The sequence below is a fragment of the Dendrobates tinctorius genome, unplaced genomic scaffold (assembly GCF_039654945.1).
Source record: "Dendrobates tinctorius isolate UK_male_01 unplaced genomic scaffold, ASM3965494v1 ptg000081l, whole genome shotgun sequence".
In the NCBI taxonomy this organism is placed as follows: Eukaryota; Metazoa; Chordata; class Amphibia; order Anura; family Dendrobatidae; genus Dendrobates; species Dendrobates tinctorius.
This window is the reverse complement of record NW_027361749.1, coordinates 11,149,280-11,172,447: the sequence shown is the minus strand read 5'-3', so window position 1 is coordinate 11,172,447 and position 23,168 is coordinate 11,149,280. Positions and strand designations below refer to the sequence as shown.

Below are 23,168 nucleotides of genomic sequence, written 5' to 3'. Positions count from 1 at the left end.
AAAATGAGGTGACAGATTCCCTTTAGATCAATGTGATACATTTGCAGTCGGTGTGGAGGCCACTTTGCTCCACTCTCACAGATGCCACAGTCCCATAGATGGTCCTGCCTCTGTCTGTAACATCCGCGAGTGGGGCGCTGGATGCGTCGGCAGAGCTCTCAGTGTCCAGTAGGTGGCAGCAGCACACCTGTAAACCAGCCAGCAGCCATTTAAAGAACACAAGGAGAAGTGTGAGCTGTCAGTCCCGGGCCGGCTCCAGCCGCCGCTACAGCTGCTACAGAGCACCGAGCTGGGAGCGGGAGGCACGAGCCATTCTGCCAATGCTGGGACGAGCTCCTGCCGAGGGCTCTCATCACTAGCCTGCAGGCACCGAGAAGACGGAGGCAGCGGCGGCGGCACTGGGGTCCTGCCTGCCCCGCATCCCATTCATCAGCGGAGCAGCATCCCACTCACACAGCGCGGCTCCAGCCTGCAGCAGACAATAGTGCGGGCTGTGACGGGATAGGTGTCTGCTCCTGCGTGCACAGAGGGTGCGGGGCGTGCAGAGCCGGGTGCGGAGCGTAGAGAGAGCCGGGTGCGGAGAGTAGAGAGAGCCGGGTGCGGGGCGTGCAGAGCCGGGTGCGGGGCGTGCAGAGTCGGGTGCGGAGCTCATAGAGCCGGGTGCGGAGCGTACAGAGAGCCGGGTGCGAGGCTTATAGAGCCGGGTGCGGGGCTGTCCTATCCGGGCGGGGATGGCACGGTGTCGGCAGGCTCGGGGCAGGCAGGAAGTTTCCTAGGTGCCCGCAGCCTCCGCGGAGAGGCTGGCACCCCGGAGCAGGTAGCGGCTGGTCCTGCCCTCTGGGGGTAGCTCTGGGATAGCCCAGCCTGCTGAGCACGTAGGAGCACAACAAAAACATCGGAGCCTCGTCTGTGCCCCCTCCCCCCACACACCCTGCCTGCACGGCCGTCACTGCCGCTCCGGGACCCCGTCATTGTGCCAGCACCATGGACAGCGACCGGGACATGTACCGCCACTTCCAGGACTGGTGCCTCAGGACTTACGGGGACTCCGGGAAGACCAAGACCGTCACCCGCAAGAAATACGAGCGGATCGTGCAGCTGCTCAATGGCTCCGAGTCCAGCTCCACGGATAACGCCAAATTCAAATTCTGGGTGAAATCTAAGGGCTTCCAGCTGGGCGCAGCGGAGGAGGGCAGCCCGGGGGACAAGCAGGTGCTGTACGTGCCGGTGAAGACCACGGTAAGTGCCGGTGGCCCTGGCAGAGATGCCACCCCGTGGGTGCAGAGGGAGGGGGGCTTTGTACTGCACCTCTCTTTGTTTTCCCCGTGCCCTGTGTCATTGGCCATTGTGGCATACTGCAATGTGTCACCCCGGCTGATTGCAGTCACAATATGTCACGACATGACCTAATACCGGGCACTGGCTGCCCCCCCTGTGCACGGACCTCTCTGCTGCTCCCCAGCCCCCCAGCAGCAGCACAGAGGAACCTGGCATCATCATCTGACGTGAGCATCCCCGACCCCCTCAGCAGGAGCCTGGCGCCGTGCCAGGAGTGGCGCTGGCCCTTTTATTTGGGGGCTTTCCCAGCAGCTCATTGTCAGACAGCAGCCAGGCACACACTGGCACACACTGGTGATGAGGCATGTCTGTGTGCCACTGATGCCCTGGACAAAGCTCTGCCAGCACCTGGCGGCACAGGAGCACAGCTGGGAGCCACAAGTAGGTGTCACCTTCACTTCTGGAGCATGTCACTGGTTACGGGGTGAGGAAGCTGCAGACAATTAGGGAAAGTGGCATCCAAGTAAGGTCCGAAGTGGATAAATAGGAGATGGCTGAGCTCTACATAGGCGGGGGTCTCAGATGTCCTGTACCTGCTCTCTATATACAGTGTCAGCCTGTGTATTATAGGCGGGGGTCTCAGATGTCCTGTACCTGCTCTCTATATACAGTGTCAGCCTGTGTATTATAGGCGGGGGTCTTAGATGTCCTGTACCTGCTCTCTATATACAGTGTCAGCCTGTGTATTATAGGCGGGGGTCTCAGATGTCCTGTACCTGCTCTCTATATACAGTGTCAGCCTGTGTATTATAGGCGGGGGTCTCAGATGTCCTGTACCTGCTCTCTATATACAGTGTCAGCCTGTGTATTATAGGCGGGGGTCTTAGATGTCCTGTACCTGCTCTCTATATACAGTGTCAGCCTGTGTATTATAGGCGGGGGTCTTAGATGTCCTGTACCTGCTCTCTATATACAGTGTCAGCCTGTGTATTATAGGCGGGGGTCTCAGATGTCCTGTACCTGCTCTCTATATACAGTGTCAGACTGTGTATTATAGGCGGGGGTCTCAGATGTCCTGTACCTGCTCTCTATATGCAGTGTCAGCCTGTGTATTATAGGCGGGGGTCTCAGATGTCCTGTACCTGCTCTCTATATACAGTGTCAGCCTGTGTATTATAGGCGGGGGTCTCAGATGTCCTGTACCTGCTCTCTATATACAGTGTCAGCCTGTGTATTATAGGCGGGGGTCTCAGATGTCCTGTACCTGCTCTCTATATACAGTGTCAGCCTGTGTATTATAGGCGGGGGTCTCAGATGTCCTGTACCTGCTCTCTATATACAGTGTCAGCCTGTGTATTATAGGCGGGGGTCTTAGATGTCCTGTACCTGCTCTCTATATACAGTGTCAGCCTGTGTATTATAGGCGGGGGTCTTAGATGTCCTGTACCTGCTCTCTATATACAGTGTCAGCCTGTGTATTATAGGCGGGGGTCTCAGATGTCCTGTACCTGCTCTCTATATACAGTGTCAGACTGTGTATTATAGGCGGGGGTCTCAGATGTCCTGTACCTGCTCTCTATATGCAGTGTCAGCCTGTGTATTATAGGCGGGGGTCTCAGATGTCCTGTACCTGCTCTCTATATACAGTGTCAGCCTGTGTATTATAGGCGGGGGTCTCAGATGTCCTGTACCTGCTCTCTATATACAGTGTCAGCCTGTGTATTATAGTCGGGGGTCTCAGGTGTCATTTACCTGCTCTCTATATACAGTGTCAGCCTGTGTATTATAGGTGGGGGTCTCAGGTGTCATTTACCTGCTCTCTATATACAGTGTCAGCCTGTGTATTATAGGTGGGGGTCTCAGGTGTCAAGTACCTGCTCTCTATATACAGTGTCAGCCTGTGTATTATAGGCGGGGGTCTCAGGTGTCATGTACCTGCTCTCTATATACAGTGTCAGCCTGTGTACTATAGGCGGGGGTCTCAGGTGTCATTTACCTGCTCTCTATATACAGTGTCAGCCTGTGTATTATAGGTGGGGGTCTCAGGTGTCAAGTACCTGCTCTCTATATACAGCGTCAGCCTGTGTATTATAGGCGGGGGTCTCAGGTGTCAAGTACCTGCTCTCTATATACAGTGTCAGCCTGTGTATTATAGGCGGGGGTCTCAGGTGTCATGTACCTGCTCTCTATATACAGTGTCAGCCTGTGTATTATAGGCGGGGTCTCAGGTGTCATTTACCTGCTCTCTATATACAGTGTCAGCCTGTGTATTATAGGCGGGGGTCTCAGGTGTCATTTACCTGCTCTCTATATACAGTGTCAGCCTGTGTATTATAGGTGGGGGTCTCAGGTGTCAAGTACCTGCTCTCTATATACAGTGTCAGCCTGTGTATTATAGGCGGGGGTCTCAGGTGTCATGTACCTGCTCTCTATATACAGTGTCAGCCTGTGTACTATAGGCGGGGGTCTCAGGTGTCATTTACCTGCTCTCTATATACAGTGTCAGCCTGTGTATTATAGGTGGGGGTCTCAGGTGTCAAGTACCTGCTCTCTATATACAGTGTCAGCCTGTGTATTATAGGCGGGGGTCTCAGGTGTCATGTACCTGCTCTCTATATACAGTGTCAGCCTGTGTATTATAGGCGGGGGTCTCAGATGTCCTGTACCTGCTCTCTATATACAGTGTCAGCCTGTGTATTATAGGCGGGGGTCTCAGATGTCCTGTACCTGCTCTCTATATACAGTGTCAGCCTGTGTATTATAGGCGGGGGTCTTAGATGTCCTGTACCTGCTCTCTATATACAGTGTCAGCCTGTGTATTATAGGTGGAGGTCTCAGATGTCCTGTACCTGCTCTCTATATACAGTGTCAGCCTGTGTATTATAGGCGGGGGTCTCAGATGTCCTGTACCTGCTCTCTATATGCAGTGTCAGCCTGTGTATTATAGGCGGGGGTCTCAGATGTCCTGTACCTGCTCTCTATATACAGTGTCAGCCTGTGTATTATAGGCGGGGGTCTCAGATGTCCTGTACCTGCTCTCTATATACAGTGTCAGCCTGTGTATTATAGGCGGGGGTCTTAGATGTCCTGTACCTGCTCTCTATATACAGTGTCAGCCTGTGTATTATAGGCGGGGGTCTCAGATGTCCTGTACCTGCTCTCTATATACAGTGTCAGCCTGTGTATTATAGTCGGGGGTCTCAGGTGTCATTTACCTGCTCTCTATATGCAGTGTCAGCCTGTGTACTATAGGCGGGGGTCTCAGGTGTCATTTACCTGCTCTCTATATACAGTGTCAGCCTGTGTATTATAGGTGGGGGTCTCAGGTGTCAAGTACCTGCTCTCTATATACAGTGTCAGCCTGTGTATTATAGGCGGGGGTCTCAGGTGTCATGTACCTGCTCTCTATATACAGTGTCAGCCTGTGTACTATAGGCGGGGGTCTCAGGTGTCATTTACCTGCTCTCTATATACAGTGTCAGCCTGTGTATTATAGGTGGGGGTCTCAGGTGTCAAGTACCTGCTCTCTATATACAGTGTCAGCCTGTGTATTATAGGCGGGGGTCTCAGGTGTCATGTACCTGCTCTCTATATACAGTGTCAGCCTGTGTATTATAGGCGGGGTCTCAGGTGTCATTTACCTGCTCTCTATATACAGTGTCAGCCTGTGTATTATAGGCGGGGTCTCAGGTGTCATTTACCTGCTCTCTATATACAGTGTCAGCCTGTGTATTATAGGCGGGGGTCTCAGGTGTCATTTACCTGCTCTCTATATACAGTGTCAGCCTGTGTATTATAGGCGGGGGTCTCAGGTGTCATGTACCTGCTCTCTATATACAGTGTCAGCCTGTGTACTATAGGCGGGGGTCTCAGGTGTCATTTACCTGCTCTCTATATACAGTGTCAGCCTGTGTATTATAGGTGGGGGTCTCAGGTGTCAAGTACCTGCTCTCTATATACAGTGTCAGCCTGTGTATTATAGGCGGGGGTCTCAGGTGTCATGTACCTGCTCTCTATATACAGTGTCAGCCTGTGTACTATAGGCGGGGGTCTCAGGTGTCATGTACCTGCTCTCTATATACAGTGTCAGCTTGTGTATTATAGGCGGGGGTCTCAGGTGTCATGTACCTGCTCTCTATATACAGTGTCAGCCTGTGTATTATAGGCGGGGTCTCAGGTGTCATGTACCTGCTCTCTATATACAGTGTCAGTCTGTGTATTATAGGCGGGGGTCTCAGGTGTCATGTACCTGCTCTCTATATACAGTGTCAGCCTGTGTATTATAGGCGGGGGTCTCAGATGTCGTGTACCTGCTCTCTATATGCAGTGTCAGCCTGTGTATTATAGGCGGGGGTCTCAGGTGTCATGTACCTGCTCTCTATATACAGTGTCAGCCTGCATATTATAGGCGGGGGTCTCAGGTGTCATGTACCTGCTCTCTATATACAGTGTCAGCCTGTGTATTATAGGCGGGGGTCTCAGATGTCGTGTACCTGCTCTCTATATACCATGTCAGCCTGTGTATTATAGGCGGGGGTCTCAGATGTCCTGTACCTGCTCTCTATATACAGTGTCAGCCTGTGTATTATAGGCGGGGGTCTCTGATGTCCTGTACCTGCTCTCTATATACACTGTCAGCCTGTGTATTATAGGCGGGGGTCTCAGGTGTCATGTACCTGCTCTCTTTATACAGTGTCAGCCTGTGTATTATAGGCGGGGGTCTCAGATGTCGTGTACCTGCTCTCTATATACAGTGTCAGCCTGTGTATTATAGGCGGGGGTCTTAGATGTCCTGTACCTGCTCTCTATATACAGTGTCAGCCTGTGTATTATAGGCGGGGGTCTCAGATGTCGTGTACCTGCTCTCTATTTACAGTGTCAGCCTGTGTATTATAGGCGGGGTCTCAGGTGTCATGTACCTGCTCTCTATATACAGTGTCAGCCTGTGTATTATAGTCGGGGGTCTCAGATGTCGTGTACCTGCTCTCTATATACAGTGTCAGCCTGTGTATTATAGGCGGGGGTCTCAGATGTCGTGTACCTGCTCTCTATATACAGTGTCAGCCTGTGTATTATAGGCGGGGGTCTCAGATGTCGTGTACCTGCTCTCTATATACAGTGTCAGCCTGTGTATTATAGGCGGGGGTCTCAGATGTCATGTACCTGCTTTCTATATACAGTGTCAGCCTGTGTAATATAGGTGGGGGTCTCAGGTGTCATGTACCTGCTCTCTATATACAGTGTCAGCCTGTGTATTATAGGCGGGGGTCTCAGATGTCCTGTACCTGCTCTCTATATACAGTGTCAGCCTGTGTATTATAGGTGGGAGTCTCAGATGTCATGTACCTGCTCTCTATATGCAGTGTCAGCCTGTGTATTATAGGCGGGGGTCTTAGATGTCGTGTACTTGCTCTCTATATACAGTGTCAACCTGTGTATTATAGTCGGGGGTCTCAAGTGTCATGTACCTGCTCTCTATATACAGTGTCAGCCTGTGTATTATAGGCGGGGTCTCAGATGTCCTGTACCTGCTCTCTATATACAGTGTCAGCCTGTGTATTATAGGTGGGGGTCTCAGATGTCATGTACCTGCTCTCTATATGCAGTGTCAGCCTGTGTATTATAGGCGGGGGTCTCAAATGTCCTGTACCTGCTCTCTATATACAGTGTTAGCCTGTGTATTATAGGTGGAGGTCTCAGATGTCCTGTACCTGCTCTCTATATACAGTGTCAGCCTGTGTATTATAGGCGGGGGTCTCAGATGTCCTGTACCTGCTCTCTATATGCAGTGTCAGCCTGTGTACTATAGGCGGGGGTCTCAGGTGTCATTTACCTGCTCTCTATATACAGTGTCAGCCTGTGTATTATAGGTGGGGGTCTCAGGTGTCAAGTACCTGCTCTCTATATACAGTGTCAGCCTGTGTATTATAGGCGGGGGTCTCAGGTGTCATGTACCTGCTCTCTATATACAGTGTCAGCCTGTGTACTATAGGCGGGGGTCTCAGGTGTCATTTACCTGCTCTCTATATACAGTGTCAGCCTGTGTATTATAGGTGGGGGTCTCAGGTGTCAAGTACCTGCTCTCTATATACAGTGTCAGCCTGTGTATTATAGGCGGGGGTCTCAGGTGTCATGTACCTGCTCTCTATATACAGTGTCAGCCTGTGTATTATAGGCGGGGGTCTCAGGTGTCATTTACCTGCTCTCTATATACAGTGTCAGCCTGTGTATTATAGGCGGGGGTCTCAGGTGTCATGTACCTGCTCTCTATATATAGTGTCAGCCTGTGTACTATAGGCGGGGGTCTCAGGTGTCATGTACCTGCTCTCTATATACAGTGTCAGCTTGTGTATTATAGGCGGGGGTCTCAGGTGTCATGTACCTGCTCTCTATATACAGTGTCAGCCTGTGTATTATAGGCGGGGTCTCAGGTGTCATGTACCTGCTCTCTATATACAGTGTCAGTCTGTGTATTATAGGCGGGGGTCTCAGGTGTCATGTACCTGCTCTCTATATACAGTGTCAGCCTGTGTATTATAGGCGGGGGTCTCAGATGTCGTGTACCTGCTCTCTATATGCAGTGTCAGCCTGTGTATTATAGGCGGGGGTCTCAGGTGTCATGTACCTGCTCTCTATATACAGTGTCAGCCTGCATATTATAGGCGGGGGTCTCAGGTGTCATGTACCTGCTCTCTATATACAGTGTCAGCCTGTGTATTATAGGCGGGGGTCTCAGATGTCGTGTACCTGCTCTCTATATACCATGTCAGCCTGTGTATTATAGGCGGGGGTCTCAGATGTCCTGTACCTGCTCTCTATATACAGTGTCAGCCTGTGTATTATAGGCGGGGGTCTCTGATGTCCTGTACCTGCTCTCTATATACACTGTCAGCCTGTGTATTATAGGCGGGGGTCTCAGGTGTCATGTACCTGCTCTCTTTATACAGTGTCAGCCTGTGTATTATAGGCGGGGGTCTCAGATGTCGTGTACCTGCTCTCTATATACAGTGTCAGCCTGTGTATTATAGGCGGGGGTCTTAGATGTCCTGTACCTGCTCTCTATATACAGTGTCAGCCTGTGTATTATAGGCGGGGGTCTCAGATGTCGTGTACCTGCTCTCTATTTACAGTGTCAGCCTGTGTATTATAGGCGGAGTCTCAGGTGTCATGTACCTGCTCTCTATATACAGTGTCAGCCTGTGTATTATAGTCGGGGGTCTCAGATGTCGTGTACCTGCTCTCTATATACAGTGTCAGCCTGTGTATTATAGGCGGGGGTCTCAGATGTCGTGTACCTGCTCTCTATATACAGTGTCAGCCTGTGTATTATAGGCGGGGGTCTCAGATGTCGTGTACCTGCTCTCTATATACAGTGTCAGCCTGTGTATTATAGGCGGGGGTCTCAGATGTCATGTACCTGCTCTCTATATACAGTGTCAGCCTGTGTATTATAGGCGGGGGTCTCAGATGTCCTGTACCTGCTCTCTATATGCAGTGTCAGCCTGTGTATTATAGGCGGGGGTCTCAGATGTCCTGTACCTGCTCTCTATATACAGTGTCAGCCTGTGTATTATAGGCGGGGGTCTCAGGTGTCATGTACCTGCTCTCTATATACAGTGTCAGCCTGTGTATTATAGGCGGGGGTCTCAGATGTCATGTACCTGCTCTCTATATGCAGTGTCAGCCTGTGTATTATAGGCGGGGGTCTCAGGTGTCATGTACCTGCTCTCTATATACAGTGTCAGCCTGCATATTATAGGCGGGGGTCTCAGGTGTCATGTACCTGCTCTCTATATACAGTGTCAGCCTGTGTATTATAGGCGGGGGTCTCAGATGTCGTGTACCTGCTCTCTATATACAGTGTCAGCCTGTGTATTATAGTCGGGGGTCTCAGATGTTGTGTACCTGCTCTCTATATACAGTGTCAGCCTGTGTATTATAGGCGGGGGTCTCAGATGTCGTGTACCTGCTCTCTATATACAGTGTCAGCCTGTGTATTATAGGCGGGGGTCTCAGATGTCGTGTACCTGCTCTCTATATACAGTGTCAGCCTGTGTATTATAGGCGGGGGTCTCAGATGTCATGTACCTGCTTTCTATATACAGTGTCAGCCTGTGTAATATAGGTGGGGGTCTCAGGTGTCATGTACCTGCTCTCTATATACAGTGTCAGCCTGTGTATTATAGGCGGGGGTCTCAGATGTCCTGTACCTGCTCTCTATATACAGTGTCAGCCTGTGTATTATAGGTGGGAGTCTCAGATGTCATGTACCTGCTCTCTATATGCAGTGTCAGCCTGTGTATTATAGGCGGGGGTCTTAGATGTCGTGTACTTGCTCTCTATATACAGTGTCAACCTGTGTATTATAGTCGGGGGTCTCAGGTGTCATGTACCTGCTCTCTATATACAGTGTCAGCCTGTGTATTATAGGCGGGGTCTCAGATGTCCTGTACCTGCTCTCTATATATAGTGTCAGCCTGTGTATTATAGGTGGGGGTCTCAGATGTCATGTACCTGCTCTCTATATGCAGTGTCAGCCTGTGTATTATAGGCCGGGGTCTCAAATGTCCTGTACCTGCTCTCTATATACAGTGTTAGCCTGTGTATTATAGGTGGAGGTCTCAGATGTCCTGTACCTGCTCTCTATATACAGTGTCAGCCTGTGTATTATAGGCGGGGGTCTCAGGTGTCATGTACCTGCTCTCTATATACAGTGTCAGCCTGTGTACTATAGGCGGGGGTCTCAGGTGTCATTTACCTGCTCTCTATATACAGTGTCAGCCTGTGTATTATAGGCGGGGTCTCAGGTGTCATGTACCTGCTCTCTATATACAGTGTCAGTCTGTGTATTATAGGCGGGGGTCTCAGGTGTCATGTACCTGCTCTCTATATACAGTGTCAGCCTGTGTATTATAGGCGGGGTCTCAGATGTCATGTACCTGCTCTCTATATGCAGTGTCAGCCTGTGTATTATAGGCGGGGGTCTTAGATGTCGTGTACTTGCTCTCTATATACAGTGTCAACCTGTGTATTATAGTCGGGGGTCTCAAGTGTCATGTACCTGCTCTCTATATACAGTGTCAGCCTGTGTATTATAGGCGGGGTCTCAGATGTCCTGTACCTGCTCTCTATATACAGTGTCAGCCTGTGTATTATAGGTGGGGGTCTCAGATGTCATGTACCTGCTCTCTATATGCAGTGTCAGCCTGTGTATTATAGGCGGGGGTCTCAAATGTCCTGTACCTGCTCTCTATATACAGTGTTAGCCTGTGTATTATAGGTGGAGGTCTCAGATGTCCTGTACCTGCTCTCTATATACAGTGTCAGCCTGTGTATTATAGGCGGGGGTCTCAGATGTCCTGTACCTGCTCTCTATATGCAGTGTCAGCCTGTGTACTATAGGCGGGGGTCTCAGGTGTCATTTACCTGCTCTCTATATACAGTGTCAGCCTGTGTATTATAGGTGGGGGTCTCAGGTGTCAAGTACCTGCTCTCTATATACAGTGTCAGCCTGTGTATTATAGGCGGGGGTCTCAGGTGTCATGTACCTGCTCTCTATATACAGTGTCAGCCTGTGTATTATAGGTGGGGGTCTCAGGTGTCAAGTACCTGCTCTCTATATACAGTGTCAGCCTGTGTATTATAGGCGGGGGTCTCAGGTGTCATGTACCTGCTCTCTATATACAGTGTCAGCCTGTGTATTATAGGCGGGGGTCTCAGGTGTCATTTACCTGCTCTCTATATACAGTGTCAGCCTGTGTATTATAGGCGGGGGTCTCAGGTGTCATGTACCTGCTCTCTATATATAGTGTCAGCCTGTGTACTATAGGCGAGGGTCTCAGGTGTCATGTACCTGCTCTCTATATACAGTGTCAGCTTGTGTATTATAGGCGGGGGTCTCAGGTGTCATGTACCTGCTCTCTATATACAGTGTCAGCCTGTGTATTATAGGCGGGGTCTCAGGTGTCATGTACCTGCTCTCTATATACAGTGTCAGTCTGTGTATTATAGGCGGGGGTCTCAGGTGTCATGTACCTGCTCTCTATATACAGTGTCAGCCTGTGTATTATAGGCGGGGGTCTCAGATGTCGTGTACCTGCTCTCTATATGCAGTGTCAGCCTGTGTATTATAGGCGGGGGTCTCAGGTGTCATGTACCTGCTCTCTATATACAGTGTCAGCCTGCATATTATAGGCGGGGTTCTCAGGTGTCATGTACCTGCTCTCTATATACAGTGTCAGCCTGTGTATTATAGGCGGGGGTCTCAGATGTCGTGTACCTGCTCTCTATATACCATGTCAGCCTGTGTATTATAGGCGGGGGTCTCAGATGTCCTGTACCTGCTCTCTATATACAGTGTCAGCCTGTGTATTATAGGCGGGGGTCTCTGATGTCCTGTACCTGCTCTCTATATACACTGTCAGCCTGTGTATTATAGGCGGGGGTCTCAGGTGTCATGTACCTGCTCTCTTTATACAGTGTCAGCCTGTGTATTATAGGCGGGGGTCTCAGATGTCGTGTACCTGCTCTCTATATACAGTGTCAGCCTGTGTATTATAGGCGGGGGTCTTAGATGTCCTGTACCTGCTCTCTATATACAGTGTCAGCCTGTGTATTATAGGCGGGGGTCTCAGATGTCGTGTACCTGCTCTCTATTTACAGTGTCAGCCTGTGTATTATAGGCGGAGTCTCAGGTGTCATGTACCTGCTCTCTATATACAGTGTCAGCCTGTGTATTATAGTCGGGGGTCTCAGATGTCGTGTACCTGCTCTCTATATACAGTGTCAGCCTGTGTATTATAGGCGGGGGTCTCAGATGTCGTGTACCTGCTCTCTATATACAGTGTCAGCCTGTGTATTATAGGCGGGGGTCTCAGATGTCGTGTACCTGCTCTCTATATACAGTGTCAGCCTGTGTATTATAGGCGGGGGTCTCAGATGTCATGTACCTGCTCTCTATATACAGTGTCAGCCTGTGTATTATAGGCGGGGGTCTCAGATGTCCTGTACCTGCTCTCTATATGCAGTGTCAGCCTGTGTATTATAGGCGGGGGTCTCAGATGTCCTGTACCTGCTCTCTATATACAGTGTCAGCCTGTGTATTATAGGCGGGGGTCTCAGGTGTCATGTACCTGCTCTCTATATACAGTGTCAGCCTGTGTATTATAGGCGGGGGTCTCAGATGTCATGTACCTGCTCTCTATATGCAGTGTCAGCCTGTGTATTATAGGCGGGGGTCTCAGGTGTCATGTACCTGCTCTCTATATACAGTGTCAGCCTGCATATTATAGGCGGGGGTCTCAGGTGTCATGTACCTGCTCTCTATATACAGTGTCAGCCTGTGTATTATAGGCGGGGGTCTCAGATGTCGTGTACCTGCTCTCTATATACAGTGTCAGCCTGTGTATTATAGGCGGTGGTCTCAGATGTCCTGTACCTGCTCTCTATATACAGTGTCAGCCTGTGTATTATAGGCGGGGGTCTCAGATGTCGTGTACCTGCTCTCTATATACAGTGTCAGCCTGTGTATTATAGGCGGGGGTCTCAGGTGTCATGTACCTGCTCTCTATATACAGTGTCAGCCTGTGTATTATAGTCGGGGGTCTCAGATGTCGTGTACCTGCTCTCTATATACAGTGTCAGCCTGTGTATTATAGGCGGGGGTCTTAGGTGTCATTTACCTGCTCTCTATTTACAGTGTCAGCCTGTGTATTATAGGCGGGGTCTCAGGTGTCATGTACCTGCTCTCTATATACAGTGTCAGCCTGTGTATTATAGTCGGGGGTCTCAGATGTTGTGTACCTGCTCTCTATATACAGTGTCAGCCTGTGTATTATAGGCGGGGGTCTCAGATGTCGTGTACCTGCTCTCTATATACAGTGTCAGCCTGTGTATTATAGGCGGGTGTCTCAGATGTCGTGTACCTGCTCTCTATATACAGTGTCAGCCTGTGTATTATAGGCGGGGGTCTCAGATGTCATGTACCTGCTTTCTATATACAGTGTCAGCCTGTGTAATATAGGTGGGGGTCTCAGGTGTCATGTACCTGCTCTCTATATACAGTGTCAGCCTGTGTATTATAGGCGGGGGTCTCAGATGTCCTGTACCTGCTCTCTATATACAGTGTCAGCCTGTGTATTATAGGTGGGAGTCTCAGATGTCATGTACCTGCTCTCTATATGCAGTGTCAGCCTGTGTATTATAGGCGGGGGTCTTAGATGTCGTGTACTTGCTCTCTATATACAGTGTCAACCTGTGTATTATAGTCGGGGGTCTCAGGTGTCATGTACCTGCTCTCTATATACAGTGTCAGCCTGTGTATTATAGGCGGGGTCTCAGATGTCCTGTACCTGCTCTCTATATATAGTGTCAGCCTGTGTATTATAGGTGGGGGTCTCAGATGTCATGTACCTGCTCTCTATATGCAGTGTCAGCCTGTGTATTATAGGCGGGGGTCTCAAATGTCCTGTACCTGCTCTCTATATACAGTGTTAGCCTGTGTATTATAGGTGGAGGTCTCAGATGTCCTGTACCTGCTCTCTATATACAGTGTCAGCCTGTGTATTATAGGCGGGGGTCTCAGATGTCCTGTACCTGCTCTCTATATGCAGTGTCAGCCTGTGTATTATAGGCGGGGGTCTCAGATGTCCTGTACCTGCTCTCTATATAAATTGTCAGCCTGTGTATTATAGGCGGGGGTCTCAGGTGTCATGTACCTGCTCTCTATATACAGTGTCAGCCTGTGTATTATAGGCGGGGGTCTCAGATGTCATGTACCTGCTCTCTATATGCAGTGTCAGCCTGTGTATTATAGGCGGGGGTCTCAGGTGTCATGTACCTGCTCTCTATATACAGTGTCAGCCTGCATATTATAGTCGGGGGTCTCAGGTGTCATGTACCTGCTCTCTATATACAGTGTCAGCCTGTGTATTATAGGCGGTGGTCTCAGATGTCGTGTACCTGCTCTCTATATACAGTGTCAGCCTGTGTATTATAGGCGGGGGTCTCAGATGTCCTGTACCTGCTCTCTATATACAGTGTCAGCCTGTGTATTATAGGCGGGGGTCTCAAATGTCCTGTACCTGCTCTCTATATACAGTGTTAGCCTGTGTATTATAGGTGGAGGTCTCAGATGTCCTGTACCTGCTCTCTATATACAGTGTCAGCCTGTGTATTATAGGCGGGGGTCTCAGATGTCCTGTACCTGCTCTCTATATGCAGTGTCAGCCTGTGTATTATAGGCGGGGGTCTCAGATGTCCTGTACCTGCTCTCTATATACAGTGTCAGCCTGTGTATTATAGGCGGGGGTCTCAGGTGTCATGTACCTGCTCTCTATATACAGTGTCAGCCTGTGTATTATAGGCGGGGGTCTCAGATGTCATGTATCTGCTCTCTATATGCAGTGTCAGCCTGTGTATTATAGGCGGGGGTCTCAGGTGTCATGTACCTGCTCTCTATATACAGTGTCAGCCTGCATATTATAGGCGGGGGTCTCAGGTGTCATGTACCTGCTCTCTATATACAGTGTCAGCCTGTGTATTATAGGCGGGGGTCTCAGATGTCGTGTACCTGCTCTCTATATACAGTGTCAGCCTGTGTATTATAGGCGGGGGTCTCAGATGTCGTGTACCTGCTCTCTATATACAGTGTCAGCCTGTGTATTATAGGCGGGGGGTCTCAGATGTCATGTACCTGCTTTCTATATACAGTGTCAGCCTGTGTAATATAGGTGGGGGTCTCAGGTGTCATGTACCTGCTCTCTATATACAGTGTCAGCCTGTGTATTATAGGCGGGGGTCTCAGATGTCCTGTACCTGCTCTCTGTATACAGTGTCAGCCTGTGTATTATAGGTGGGAGTCTCAGATGTCATGTACCTGCTCTCTGTATGCAGTGTCAGCCTGTGTATTATAGGCGGGGGTCTTAGATGTCGTGTACTTGCTCTCTATATACAGTGTCAACCTGTGTATTATAGTCGGGGGTCTCAGGTGTCATGTACCTGCTCTCTATATACAGTGTCAGCCTGTGTATTATAGGCGGGGTCTCAGATGTCCTGTACCTGCTCTCTATATACAGTGTCAGCCTGTGTATTTTAGGTGGGGGTCTCAGATGTCATGTACCTGCTCTCTATATGCAGTGTCAGCCTGTGTATTATAGGCGGGGGTCTCAAATGTCCTGTACCTGCTCTCTATATACAGTGTTAGCCTGTGTATTATAGGTGGAGGTCTCAGATGTCCTGTACCTGCTCTCTATATACAGTGTCAGCCTGTGTATTATAGGCGGGGGTCTCAGATGTCCTGTACCTGCTCTCTATATGCAGTGTCAGCCTGTGTATTATAGGCGGGGGTCTCAGATGTCCTGTACCTGCTCTCTATATAAATTGTCAGCCTGTGTATTATAGGCGGGGGTCTCAGGTGTCATGTACCTGCTCTCTATATACAGTGTCAGCCTGTGTATTATAGGCGGGGGTCTCAGATGTCATGTACCTGCTCTCTATATGCAGTGTCAGCCTGTGTATTATAGGCGGGGGTCTCAGGTGTCATGTACCTGCTCTCTATATACAGTGTCAGCCTGCATATTATAGTCGGGGGTCTCAGGTGTCATGTACCTGCTCTCTATATACAGTGTCAGCCTGTGTATTATAGGCGCGGGTCTCAGATGTCGTGTACCTGCTCTCTATATACAGTGTCAGCCTGTGTATTATAGGCGGGGGTCTCAGATGTCCTGTACCTGCTCTCTATATACAGTGTCAGCCTGTGTATTATAGGCGGGGGTCTCAAATGTCCTGTACCTGCTCTCTATATACAGTGTTAGCCTGTGTATTATAGGTGGAGGTCTCAGATGTCCTGTACCTGCTCTCTATATACAGTGTCAGCCTGTGTATTATAGGCGGGGGTCTCAGATGTCCTGTACCTGCTCTCTATATGCAGTGTCAGCCTGTGTATTATAGGCGGGGGTCTCAGATGTCCTGTACCTGCTCTCTATATACAGTGTCAGCCTGTCTATTATAGGCGGGGGTCTCAGGTGTCATGTACCTGCTCTCTATATACAGTGTCAGCCTGTGTATTATAGGCGGGGGTCTCAGATGTCATGTACCTGCTCTCTATATGCAGTGTCAGCCTGTGTATTATAGGCGGGGGTCTCAGGTGTCATGTACCTGCTCTCTATATACAGTGTCAGCCTGCGTATTATAGGCGGGGGTCTCAGGTGTCATGTACCTGCTCTCTATATACAGTGTCAGCCTGTGTATTATAGGCCGGGGTCTCAGATGTCGTGTACCTGCTCTCTATATACAGTGTCAGCCTGTGTATTATAGGCGGGGGTCTCAGATGTCCTGTACCTGCTCTCTATATACAGTGTCAGCCTGTGTATTATAGGCGGGGGTCTCAGATGTCGTGTACCTGCTCTCTATATACAGTGTCAGCCTGTGTATTATAGGCGGGGGTCTCAGGTGTCATGTACCTGCTCTCTATATACAGTGTCAGCCTGTGTATTATAGTCGGGGGTCTCAGATGTCGTGTACCTGCTCTCTATATACAGTGTCAGCCTGTGTATTATAGGCGGGGGTCTCAGATGTCCTGTAACTGCTCTCTATATACAGTGTCAGCCTGTGTATTATAGGTGGGGGTCTCAGATGTCATGTACCTGCTCTCTATATACAGTGTCAGCCTGTGTATTATAGGCGGGGGTCTCAGATGTCGTGTACTTGCTCTCTATATACAGTGTCAGCCTGTGTACTATAGTCGGGGGTCTCAGGTGTCATGTACCTGCTCTCTATATACAGTGTCAGCCTGTGTATTATAGGCGGGGGTCTCAGATGTCCTGTACCTGCTCTCTATGTACAGTGTCAGCCTGTGTATTATAGGTGGGGGTCTCAGATGTCATGTACCTGCTCTCTATATGCAGTGTCAGCCTGTGTATTATAGGCGGGGGTCTTAGATTTCGTGTACTTGCTCTCTATATACAGTGTCAGCCTGTGTATTATAGTCGGGGGTCTCAGGTGTCATGTACCTGCTCTCTATATACAGTGTCAGCCTGTGTATTATAGGCGGGGGTCTCAGATGTCGTGTACCTGCTCTCTATATACAGTGTCAGCCTGTGTAATATTCGAATTGTACATATCAATATTTCCGGCCACTAAGTCTATAGACCGAGGCTCCGTCTTTACGATCATAGGAAGTAGAAAATGAATAAAAAAAAGTGTCAATGAAATGTTCAGAAGAGTTTGTCATCCAATTATCACCTTTAATTTTCCCCGTCCATAAGATCTATGGTTCCTGCATGTTATACCCTGCCATGACAGCTCTAGTATATACACGGGATCAAAGCAGGCTACTATGTATGTATACTATGAATATGAGCAAGTACTCTACCACCGGGACATGTGAATGACATGGGCGACTCAGATAACGCTATTGTGATAACTAATAGCCATCCCACCACGACAAGGTGCACCCATAGCTCCGAGCTAGGTGTTTCATCTGTATGGCTTCCCATGGATGGGTGTCTCAGTCTGGCCCTGTCCTGCTCTGCCCCTATTCACATTCACATCATTTGACACATGGCGAGGGTTTAATACTAGAGACCGGATAGGACGTCCCGATGGGTTCACCTTGTCGCGGTGGGATCGCTTTTTTTTTTTAAATCAAAACAGCATTAACTAAGTCCCCTATTTTACTTACATGTACTATTACTATTACGTATTTACTTGCTGTAGGTAGGGTATATGCTCATTTAGTTTTTTTGTCTGTGAAATGGCCAGAGTGTGCATACGCTCTTACACTTTGCAGGTATACCACCTTATAGTCCGGCTCATTTCTTTGGTTTTTCTGGATGTATGTGAGCTGTTTGTTAGGCAGCATGATGGGTTCATCAGGATTTGTGTGTGATCAGTTACTGGGAGACCCTACTGGTGCCCGTTACTAATGATTGCCATCCACCTATTTGTAGACCGCACTCGCTCATATACGGATTTGTCCGTGTGTGATGCAATAGATTTCTTTAAGTCTGCTGTGACGTGAACGTTCTTTATGTTGCGTTTTTAATGTTATACAGTAAGTAGCTGTCATCAAGACCTCAGTGCCCGACCAATAAGAGGTTGGCACATCATCAAAGGGTGAATAGATCCTACTTACTGCAGGAAACACGTGTGTGAATAGAGCTGTAAAAATTGCATTGAAAAGTGGTCTGGGGGGAGGAGGGTCCTGAAAGACCAGCATGCATAATATATGGTGGAACTGAAATCTGGTGGCAGGAACTCAGCCCTGGATAGGGATAACGGGAAGGTTTCATGACAACTAATGACAGCCAGAATAGTTGTCACCCAAGTAAGACAAGTGTCTGCAGGGCATGGTGAGGATTGGTTTTCTTTGTATATTTCTTTTACATTTTGCAGTGAGGTTCTGTGTAATATGTTATATGTATACTATCTACATTTATTAGCTCCACAGGGACCTCAGCTCCTTTTTGTCATTTTTAACATTCTCATATTTTCATATTGTAAGAAAAGGAAATGTTCTGTTATAAAACTGATTTTACAACGATTATATCTGGGGGTTTTTTAACATACACGACGCATCTGCTTGGATCCATTTTTTAAAATTTTTTTCTGACATAGGAAGGAGTGTCAGGACATCATGGGACTTGGTTTTTGGGAGAAAAAAAATGAAAAAACGATAGGCTGCAATGTTGTAAAGAATAGATGTTTTCCTTTTTGTTTAGAGGATAAAAAAGTGAAATAGGCTACATTTTTTTCTATCCTGTAAAAAAAAAAAAAAAAAAAAAGCTCGAAACAGATACCTGCACAAACATGTCAAACGGATTCCAAGGTGACGCGTTTCACATTATTGTCCATGTACGGTAAATATAAGCAAAACCATAAGAAATTCATTTTTTTATAGTGCAAATGAATACGTTAGGTAGACCACAACAACGTGGCGTGAAACAGGCCTTATGCTGGCTCTGCTGCGTCTCTTCTGCCTTAAATCCCGCTCTCTTCCGTGGAGCAGATCTTCTTGTGATTTCCCCATTGCCTGCCACCTTCTGGCATCAGTGCATGACCTTTTGTTCTACTGCCTCTCTTTCTCAGTAACAACTTCCTTGTGGAGATATCCGACATTATTGGAAAGCCTCTGTTAGGTTCTACCTCCCCTTCACTTCTGCATGCTGCAAATACACCCCTTCTAGCAGCCGACTAAGAAGGATCTATCTACTATACAGCTCCAGTAAAGGCAACCTTGGACCTGAATGGAAGATGAACCTGACAATAAGAGCAGAGTTTTATCTCTTAGGCTGTGTGCACACGCTGCGGAAAAGGTGCGGATTCATCCTCGCGGATTTTGTACAATCCGCAGGTGAAACCGCAGGTCAAAAGACCTGCGGTTTTACCTGCGGATTGCTCTGCGGTTTTGCCCTGCGGTTTTTCATCTCCTCAATGGAGGAGATGGCAAACCGCAGGAGAATCCGCAGAAAGAATTGACATGTCAATTCTTTCTGCGGATTGAAAACCGCAGATAATCCGCGCGGAAAATTCCGCACCGTCTGCACTGCGGTTTTTGATTCCCATAGGGAATCATTGTACTGTACACCGCAGCAGAAACTGCTGCGGGTCCGCAGCGGCCAAAACCGCTGCGGAACCGCAGCAAAATCCGCAGCGTGTGCACACAGCCTAAGAGTTCTGTAGCTATTTATATATTATATTCTAACACAATATATATATATATATTTTTGCCTCACAGCTGAGAGAGGAAGCTTAGATAAAGGGCAGAACTATCCCATCTTCCTGTTGGAGGCCTGCATCTGTAGAAAGGCCACATAGGCCTAGACCCGCCATTGTATGATGGCACAGGACAGAACATATACCCACAGGCTGCATCTCAGATAAATTGTTACTAATTATTTAGTACCGCCATAACAGCCCAATGTAGAAAATTAAATTAGGTTCCTATGGGATGGATTGGCAAAGTAAATGTAGTCTAGTGAGGGGTAAGATAGAAATATTGGCTGGAATAATTATCTTCTGCTCTTGATTTGACCTTTTATTAAAAATGTTTGGGACCTTAGAACAGATAGCAAAAGAGTGATGGTAAAAAGCATTTTCCATCTATTACTTAGTTACATCTATTTTCCTCTCATTGGTTTTTCAAATATGACAACTGCTAATGGCTGTCATTACAGATCCCAAAAGAAGTGTCATCCATGTTTCTCGGACCTCTGAATAGGAAATCCACTGTGCCATTATCACTGAATAGCTAAGCAGATTTACCATTCAGGAGTTCAAGAAAGCCAGATGATGGCCAACATGGGGCAGATCACAGCCAACATGGGGCAGATGACGACCAACATGAGGCTGATGACGGCCAATATGGGACAGATAACAGCCAACATTGGGCAGATGACAGCCAGCATGGGGCTGATGACGGCCAATATGGGACAGATGACAGCCAACATTGGGCAGATAACAGCCAACATGGGGCAGATGACTGCCAACATGGGACACATGACGGCCAACATTGGGCAGATGACGGCCAACATGGGGCAGATGACAACCAACATGGGGCAGATGACGGCTAACATGAGGCAGATGATGGCCAATATTGGGCAGATGACAGCCAACATGGGGCAGATTACGGCCAACATGGGGCAGATGACGACCAACATGGGACAGATGACGGCCAATATGGGACAGATGACGGCCAACATTGGGCAGATGACCGCCAACATGGGGCAGATGACGGCCAACATGGGGCAGATGACAGCAGACGTGGGAAGATATAGTAGAAATTTATAAACACATGATTTTTAAGTTTTACCCACTCAACATTAAGGATATTTTAAAGACATTCTGTTATAATTAATTCTTCATTCATATAGTAAAAAGAAGAAAAAAGTAAGAAGCATTATAAAGTATATGTTTAAAGGGCATATCCCACTAACATAAACCATGGTGCATCTATTTTTTTTACTTCAATAAATTTTTATTGCATATTTTCGAAAAAAGAAAACATATTAGTAACAACACCCCCAATGTAGGGGTTTAAACAAGGGAAACATAAGCATAAATGCGCATACTCATAGATTGACATAATGTATAAAACAGAAAACGTATCGACACTTGCGTAAAAAAAAATCATATGAAAAGACATATATCTTCAATGCAAAGGGGAGACCTCTGACTAAGTAACCACGGTTCCCATATTCGATCAACCTTTTTCTTGGTAACTGACGAGTTCGCCAGAGTTTGTTCATATTGACAATGTATATTAATTTTGTCCACCACTTCTCTCATGGTGGGAAGAGATATCCCTTTCCATTTAGCAGCAAAGGTAAGTCTAGCCGCAATCAACCATGGTGCATCTATAAAGGAGATAAGATTTACCTGTACCTAGTGGCGAAACATGAAGCTCATGGGCCCCAATGGAAAAGTTCCAATGGGGCCCCCAATTATTGCAAGTATTTAATAGTATTATTCTTTTCATTTTGCCAAAGGGACTTTTTGGGCCCCTTAGGCATTGTTGTTGCGCCCCTGCCTGTACCCACTGAATGGTCAATCAGGGATTTGTTAGATTACCGATGATGTGTGCAAATACTTGCAAGTGAGAGCTTGCAGTACACTGTAGGGTGGCCATACCCGTTAGACTAATGTCAGCAGATGTTGATGGATAAAATGAATGGATGGTTGGATTATATTATGCCCTGTATGTTTCTTCATAACGGAGGGGTGTCCGATAACAATTTCTGGGGGTACCACTGCTCTCTTCCCACAGACTCTTAAGGCCCCCATACACATAAGACTAATGTCCTCTGAACCTCTCTGTATATTGAGAACATGTGCTTGCTTGGCCAAGCGGAGTGTCCAGGTATATTGGGAATGTTGGGAGAGATAACTGTCTGCTGAACCAACATCAGTCTAAATTTTATAGTGGCTAACCCTACTGTCTGAAGAGATTCCCTGGAGGGCTTCCCCTGGCCTCAGATTTAGGTGCCCTTCCTTTTTTAACCCCAAATTACCATCTCTTGTTACAGATGCTCTAACTCAGTCTAAATACAATGGAGAAGAACACGCTAGGAAAGTGGCTTTATTCAGCAATTTAGCCCCGTTGGACTGTAATGACGTAGATTCTTCTGTCTTATTTCCAGTGTTATGAATCTCTGAGCAGTACCAAAGAGGTAGAAGTGCTCTGTAGTCTCCTTTTGCATCCAAGATCACAGACTCCACCAATGCGACCTTGTCACATGTATGTATGACATCAGGAGGTTATTTTGACTGGAGATCTCATGTCTGGCACATGGTAGAGAGATCTGTCTGATATATTTTAAAGATTTGTGCGATATATATTAAATCATGTTAGGACCCTGTAAAAAATGTCAACTTTGTTCATTACAGTATCTCCCTCATTGTTTTCAATTATATTGTACTAGAAGTTCTGCCTGTAGAAGGGGATTTTTGGTATTATAGGCTGTTATTGAGGGGCTTCCTTCTACTGATACCTTTTTATTTCACCTTGTTTGCTTAAGTGCCTCAATAGCTGCTGGGAGGTGAAGACTGATACAACTTTTTCTGTTCTCCATGCAATAGGTATAGAAATGGTCCCTCAATCTGCAATATTAACCCATTGCAGGGTGAAAAACTTATATAACATAAAACTCTATATAACATGAAATAATAACTTTATGTAAAACTAGTAATTGGTTGCAAAGCTTCAAAATAGAAAAAAATAAATAAAATGAAAGTTAAATATTCCAATAACTAATAAACATAACGGAAATCTGAACATCTTAAATCTGCAAATCACTTTTTAAGTAGAGGAAAGAAGCTCCTTTAGGATCAGGATCCAAACAGAACACACAGTGTACCCGAAAAATAAATGGGAGCTGTGCCTTCACCTGGTG

At 47.6% G+C, this 23,168-nt stretch overlaps 1 protein-coding gene across 5 annotated transcripts in view; it reads left to right on the top strand.

Annotated features, from left to right (window-relative positions):
* Positions 1-210: 210 nt before the first annotated feature.
* NOL4 (nucleolar protein 4) overlaps positions 211-23,168 on the top strand; it is a 464,933-nt gene continuing 441,975 nt past the window's right edge. The window contains exon 1 of one of the 5 annotated variants that reach the window (XM_073583742.1): positions 211-1,239. In XM_073583742.1, coding sequence (XP_073439843.1) covers positions 985-1,239 — 255 coding nt within the window. In that variant the 5' untranslated portion in view covers positions 211-984. Of the gene's footprint in view, positions 1,240-1,295; positions 1,720-23,168 lie in introns of those variants that run through there. The other 4 variants (XM_073583739.1, XM_073583741.1, XM_073583738.1 and 1 more) reach the window with 4 other exon arrangements.